Source organism: Serinus canaria, chromosome 26, assembly GCF_022539315.1.
Source record: "Serinus canaria isolate serCan28SL12 chromosome 26, serCan2020, whole genome shotgun sequence".
NCBI lineage: Eukaryota > Metazoa > Chordata > Aves > Passeriformes > Fringillidae > Serinus > Serinus canaria.
In genome coordinates this window covers 3,627,228-3,634,427 of record NC_066339.1, presented here as the reverse complement: position 1 = coordinate 3,634,427, position 7,200 = coordinate 3,627,228, and the positions used below count along the sequence as shown (strand labels likewise).

Genomic DNA, 7,200 nt, shown 5'->3' with positions numbered 1-7,200 from the left:
TCCATCCAGTTTGGGGTGCAACAAAGCCAAATTTCCAAACCTGGGGTGGTTTTGGTTGGCTGACCCCACTGTCCCCACCTTGGCACCCTCATTCCAGGATCCCATTCCCATTTGGAGCAGCCTGAGGGTGGGGACAGAGGGGCCAAGCCAAGCGTGTCCCCCTGAATGGCTCGGGGCTGGCATTGTCACGGGTGAATTTTCTGAATGAGCAAATCCTCATTAAAAAATAATTAAAACAGCCGGGGCGAGATTGGCTGAATTCCTTTCGTTTTGAGGGACGGTGTTTGGTTTTGATGATTTATGTGCCAGCTCTCCTGCTCTCATTGTTGGAACTCATGGGATTTCGTGATTTTCTTCCTTCCACACCTCCTTGAGTCATGGGATTACAGCTGAACCTCAGCTTTTTTCCCTTTTTTATCCCCTCCAAGGACTATTATTTTTAAAGATGCATTCCAGGCTGGTGAAATAAACTTGAAAGCCTGACACCCGAATGAGTCAAAGCTCAGGAAGTGAGAAAAGAGAAACTAAAGGAGGGAGAAATTGCTCCTTTCCTGCTCGGTGAGGGGGGAGGAAACCCCACAGGGCTGGTGGGGGGGTGGGGGGGCTGCGGGAATGGGATGGGGGTGTGGGAATGGGGTCTGGGGGGTGGGGATTGTGGAAATAGGGTCTGGGGGGTGGGATCTGCAGGAATGGAATGGGGTCTGGGGGTGGGGATTGTGGAAATGGGGTCTGGGGGTGGGATCAATGGGAATGGGGTCTGTGGGGTGGGGATTGTGGAAATGGGGTCTCGGGGTGGGATCAATGGGAATGGGGTCTGTGGGGTGGGGATTGTGTAAATGGGGTCTGGGGGTGGGGATTGTGGAAATGGAGTCTGTGGGGTGGGATCAATGGGAATGGGGTCTGTGGGGTGGGGATTGTGGAAATGGTGTCTGTGGGGTGGGATCAATGGGAATGGGGTCTGTGGGGTGGGGATTGTGGAAATGGGGTTTGTGTAAATGGGGTCTGGGGGTGCGGATTGTCTAAATGGGGTCTGGGGTGGGATCAATGGGAATGGGGTCTGTGGGGTGGGGATTGTGGGATGGGGTTTGTGTAAATGGGGTCTGGGGAGTGGGGATTATCTAAATGGGTCTGGGGGTGGGATCTGTGGGGTAGGGATTGTGTGAATGGGTCTGGGGGGTGGGATTTGTGGGGTCTGTGGGGTCTGTGGGGTGGGGATTGTGTAAATGGGTCTGGGGGTGGGATCAATGGGAATGGGGTCTGTGGGGTGGCATCTGTGGGACAGGATCAGCAAGAATGGGGTCTGTGGGATGAGATCTGTGGAGTGGGATCTGTGGGGTCTGTGGGGTGGGGATTGTGTAAATGGGGTCTCTGGAGAGGGGTTTGTGGGGTCTGGGGGGTGGGAATTGTGTAAATGGGTCTGGGTGGTGGGATATGCAGGAATGGGGTCTGTGGGAATGAGGTGTGTGGGATAGGATCAGCAGGAGTGGGATCTGTGGGATGAGATCTGTGGGGTCTGTGGAGTGGGGATTGTGGGATGGGCTTTGTGTAAATGGGGTCAGTGGGGTGGGGTCTGAAGGAATGGGATGGGATTTGTGGGATGGGATGTATGGGATGGGATCTGTGGGGTGGGGTTTGTGTAAATGGGTCTGTGGGATGGGGTCTGGGAAAATGGGGTCTGTGGGGTGGGGTTTGTAGGAGGGGGTTTGTGCAAATGGGGTCTGTGGGGTGGCCTCTGTGGGATAGGATCAGCAGGAATGGGGTCTGTGGGATGGGGTCTGTATGAATGGGGTCTCTGTGATGGGATTTGTGTAAATGGGGTCTGTGGGATGGGATCTGCAGGAATGGGATGGGATCTGTGGGAATGGGGGGTATGGGATGGGATCTGTGTGTTGGGGGGGTTGTGTAAATGGGGTCAGTGGGGTGGGATCTGTGGGATGGGGTTTGTGGGGTGGGGTCTGCAGGAATGGGGTCCATGGAGTGGGATCTGCACCCCCCTCCTCTCCCACCCCCCAGACCCACCAGGCTTTGCCTTTGCACCTTCACCAAGTCCCGATTTGCCGAGCCCTGCCCTGGATTTACATCCATCCCCCTCTCCTGCTCCTGGCCACCACCTCCCCTCCCCACCCTCCTGGCAGCTGTGGGGACAGCCCCTGCCTGCCACAAACCGGGTGACCCCAGCCCTGTTTGGGCCCAAATTCCCTGAATCCCCTTTTCCCCCCACTCAGGGCTGCAACCCTCGGGAATGCCCTTGGAAATGTCCTTGGCCTCTTCCTGTCTCTTTTATTCCGGGGGATGCAGCTGGGGATGCTTTGAACCGTGTGAGAAAAGCTCCAGAAATGCCAAAACCCACAAAACCTCTCCCTGAATGGGGACGGCCCCGCCGCCCCCGGGCGCCTTTTGTGTCCCCACCCCTCTGGTAAGGCCCTGCAAGGCTTCAGTGCCCCCTTTCACTCGCTGTTGGACCCCAAATCAATCCCAGAGGCTCGGGAGGGGCTGGGGGAGCTGGGGTGGAGGTGCCTGGCAGGTGGAGTCCCTCCCCTGTGTAGCCCATGGCTTTTCGCCCTACATGAGTTCGGCAGAGCAATCACATAGGAATAAAAAGCCATAGACCACAGCAGAGGGCTGAGCAGGAGGAGGCAGCGCTCTGGGGGAAAGGGCAGGGAAAAGGGAAAGGAGAATGGGGGGGGGGAAACAAATCTTTGGGCTAAGCTGTCCTCCCTCCCCGTGAGCAGCTGGGAGCACAACCCCAAAGCCAGGCTGGGCTCCTGCCCCTGAACCAGGCTGGGTTCTCACCCCAAAGCCAGGCTGGGCTCCTGCCCCTAAACCAGGCTGGGTTCTCACCCCAAAGCCAGGGTGAGTTCCAATCCCAAAGCCAGGTTGTGTTCTACCCTCAAAGCCAGGCTGGGCTTCCCCCACCAAACCAGGGTGAGTTCTCATCCCTAAACCAGGCTGGGTTCTCACCCCTAAACCAGGCTGGGTTCTCACCCCAAAACCAGGCTGGGTTCTCACCCCTAAACCAGGCTGGGTTCTCCCCCCAAAACCAGGGTGAGTTCCCATCCCAAAGCCAGGCTGGGCTCCAATCCCAAAGCCAGGCTGTGTTCTCCCTCAAAACCAGGCTGGGTTCTCCCCCCAAAACCAGGCTGGGCTCCAATCCCAAAGCCAGGGTGAGTTCCCATCCCAAAGCCAGGCTGGGCTCCTGCCCCTAAACCAGGGTGAGCTTCCCCCACAAAACCAGGCTAGGCTCCCACTCTAAAACCAGGAGTTCCCATCCCAAAACCAGGCTGGGCTCCCATTTTAAAACCAGAGTGAGTTCTCATCCCAAATCCAGGCTGGGCTCCCATCCCAAAGCCAGGTTGGGTTCTCACCCCAAAACAAGGCTGGGCTCCCATCCCAAAACCAGGGTGAGTTCTCCCCACAAATCCAGGCTGGGCTCCCATCCCAACACAATGGTGGGTTCCCATCCCAAACCAGGGTGATCTCCCATCTCAACACCAGGCTGGGTTCTCCCCCTCAAAACCAGGTTGGGCTCCCACCCCAAAACCAGGGTGAGTTCTTATCCCAAAACCAGGCCAGGTTCTCCCCTCAAAGCCAGCCTGGGCTCCCCCCACAAATCCAGGCTGGGTTCTCATCCCAAAACCAGCCTGAACTCCCATCCATGGTGGACTCCCACCCCAAATCCAGGCTGTGTCCCCATCCCAAAGCCGGGCTGGGCTCCCATCCCAAATCCAGGCTGGGTTGTCACCCCAAATCCAGGCTGTGTCCCCATCCCAAATCCAGGCTGTGTCCCCATCCCAAATCCAGGCTGGATTCCCACCCCAAAGCCAGGCTGTGTCCAGACCCCAAATCCAGGCTGGGTTCCCACCCCAAAGCCAGGCTGGGCTCCCACCCCAAACCCCCCTCAGCACCACGGGGTGGCTTCTCCAGGGTTCTCCACGGGTCAGGAGGAGCGATCCCAGCCTGGAATGTTCCCTCCCTCAGCAGGAGCTGACCCCGTGCCCTGTAGGATTGCAGGGACAGCTTCAAACCGCGGTGCCAGGCCGGGATCCGTGTCACCGTGCCCCTGGAGTGACCGATTTCCCCTGTCCCGTGTCCTGACCACGGCCCTGCCTCACCCCTGGCAGCACCTGGCATCCTTCCCTGTGCCACTTTCCAGAATCCCAACAAACCCCAGAGAGCTGCAGCTGGAACCTGCCCCGGCTGCAAACGGAGCTGCACAAATCCCAACCTGCACATCCACACCCTGCCCGAGGAGGAGCCACTGGAGCCCGTGGGATAAACCCATGGTTAGGGACAGGGATAAATCCCATGGTTAGGGACAAAGATAAACCCCATGTTTAGGGACAAGGATAAATCCCATGTTTAGGGACAAGGATAGATCCCATGTTTAGGGACAAGGATAAATCCCATGTTTAGGGATCAAAGATTAACCCTATTTTTAGGGGACAAAGATAAATCCCATTTTTAGGGACAAAGATAAACCCCATGTTTAGGGACAAGGATAGATCCCATTTTTAAGGACAAGGATAAATCCCATTTTCAGGGGACAAAGATAAACCCCATGTTTAGGGACAAGGATAAATCCCATTTTTAGGGACAACGATAAATCCCATGTTTAGGGGTAAAGATGAATCCCAATTTTAGGGACAAAGATAAACCCCATTTTTAGGGACAAGGATAAATCCCACGTTTAGGGATCAAAGATTAACCCTATTTTTAGGGGAAAAGATAAATCCCATGTTTAGGGACAAAGATAAATCCCATTTTTATGGATCAAAGATTAATCCCATTTTTAGGGGACAAAGATTAACCCCATTTTTAGGGGATGAAGATAAACCCCATTTTTAGGAGCAAACACTCACCTCCGGGTGCAGCCTCCCCCTGCCCAGCAGAAGAAAACCCTGCAGATTTTCTTTTGTAAAATCCGGATTTTTCGGGCCCCCAGGGGGCTGGGCCGGGAGCGGGAGCTGCAGCCCCGCGGTGGCCCCGCAGTGCCCGGAGCTCACCTGGCGGATGCTCGGCCAGGTTCACCCGACAGAGGCGCCTTTGTGGGCTCAGACAAAGGCCCAAAGAAAGGTCTGGCTGCCAACCCTCCTCCCCCGCGGTCCTGTCCCCCCTCCCCGGGCCTTTCTGGGGGAGTTTCTGTCTCTGCAGGCACCAAAAGGTGACAAGGTGACAAGGTGACACGGTCCAGCTCGGCCGAGAGCCGGGCACGGCGCTGATCCTGCGGGAAAACCTCGGGGAGGCTCCTGGGGTGGCACCAGGGGTGCCCAGGTGTCCCTGGGAGAGCTCTCCACACCTGGGGAGGCTCCTGGGGTGGCACCAGGGGTGCCCAGGTGTCCCTGGGAGAGCTCTCCACACCTGGGAAGGCTCCTGGGGTGGCACCAGGGGTGCCCAGGTGTCCCTGGGAGAGCTCTCAGGGCCTGGGGAAGATCCTGGGGTGGCACCAGGAGTGCCCAGGTGTCCCTGGGAGAGCTCTCAGGGCCTGGGGAAGATCCTGGGGTGGCACCAGGAGTGCCCAGGTGTCCCTGGGAGAGCTCCCTCTGGAGCTCTGGAACATCCCAAAATTCCATCTTTGGGTTGGGAGCAGGTGCTGCCCTTGAGAAGATCTCTGAGGGAGCCCCCCAGGTGTGGGGGGAACAACAGGACCCCCACATGTGTCCCTGCCCTGAGTGTCCAGGGCAGTCCCTATGGAACAGCCCCAATCCCTACGGAACAGCCTCAATCCCAATGGATCAGCCCCAGTCCCTATGGAACAGCCCCAAACCCTACAGATCAACCCCCAATTCCTATGGATCAGCCCCAATCCCTATGGAACAGCCCCTGTCCCTATGGATCACCCCCAATCCCTATGGATCACCCCCAATCCCTGTGGATCACTCCCAATCCCTATGGATCACCCCAGTCCCTATGGATCACTCCCAATCCCTGTGGATCACTCCCAATCCCTGTGGATCACCCCCAATCCTTACAGATCACCCCCTATCCCTACGGATCACCTCCACTCCCAGGGTGGACAGTGACAAATCCGTCACTTCTCCTCCTCATCTCTTCAGGACCCGGCCCTGGCGGCACCCACGGCCTCCCCGCGGAGGTGGCACCTGGCAGGGCACGGGCTGCTGTCCCCAGCACGAGGACACGTGTCCATGCCAGTGCCACCGTGCCCTGCCCACACCGCGGGGACCCCCGGGCTGCCCGGAGCCGCCGGCCGAGCGCGCTGAGCTCACCTTTGGCAGCGTGGCACGGGAAGGGCCCGGTGCCAGCGGGGACAGGGCTGGCACGGCGCTGCCATCGCCCTCACCGTCCTCTCCTCCCCGAGCCCCCCGGGCAGGGGGTGCCCGGCGCTGCTCGGGGTGGGGCTCACCAGCCTTTTTGGCACCCCCCCGACCTTTCCGTGGCTGCCAGCGCCGAGCTGCGCGGGCACAGGGCTGAGGTGGTTGTGCTGCGAGGGGCTGGGAGAGGAGGGAGGGAGGGAAGGAGGGAGGGAGCGGGGTCAGGTATTTCTCCATCCCTGGCTCGGCAGGGCCGGTAACAAAGGCGCTATTGAAGTGCAGCCGCTCTGGTCTGCGGAGCAGAAACCTCTTGTATCTCCTCCGGTGCCTTTGATCTGCCTCCCCCGGTGGGATGGAGATTACTCATGTCCTGCTGCTCGGTCACGGCTGCCAGCGAGCCACAAACCCCCCCAATGTCCCAGCGGCATCAGCACCCAGCGCTCACCCCGCTCCTGCCCTCTCCGCGTCCCCAAACCCCGCGGTCCTCGCAGATCCCAAACTTTGGGGGACCCGCGCCGCGCTCAGCCGAGCGCAGGGGCGGGAGGAGCCGCGCTCTGTGCGCCTCGCATTCCTCTCCTGTAATTAAAGCCGGTGCGCTGGGCGGAGGGGGGAATTTCCCAAAGGGTTTTACTGGCGTCTGGACAAGGGTCAGACAATGAGAACATTTGACAGGGTGCCCAAATCCGCTGTATCTTGGATACGCTCAAAGCCTCCCCCGTGCTCCTCGTCCCAGGCGCTGCTTTGGGGGAGGTTTGGGCAGGTTGGGAGGTGGGGACGGCGCGGGGGGAGTTTGGGGACTCTCACAAAACCCCCACAGCCCTCGAGGCCGCCAGGCTGCCCCAAAAATGCCAACGCTTGAGCAGCACAAAGCCTGGCAGCGCATTCCCGGCGGGACGCGCCTGGAAACCCCGGCTGGAGGCACCAAACGCGC

General features: G+C 58.9%; 1 protein-coding gene across 1 annotated transcript in view; it reads right to left on the bottom strand.

Moving 5' to 3' along the window:
* KLHDC8A (kelch domain containing 8A) overlaps positions 1 to 6,289 on the bottom strand; it is a 9,562-nt gene extending 3,273 nt beyond the window's left edge. The window contains exons 1-2 of the mRNA XM_050984956.1: positions 6,225 to 6,289; positions 5,004 to 5,041 (exon numbers count right to left, since the gene is read on the bottom strand). Coding sequence (XP_050840913.1) covers positions 5,004 to 5,041; positions 6,225 to 6,289 — 103 coding nt within the window. The remainder of the gene's footprint in view (positions 1 to 5,003; positions 5,042 to 6,224) is intronic.
* Between the last annotated feature and the right edge of the window lie 911 nt (positions 6,290 to 7,200).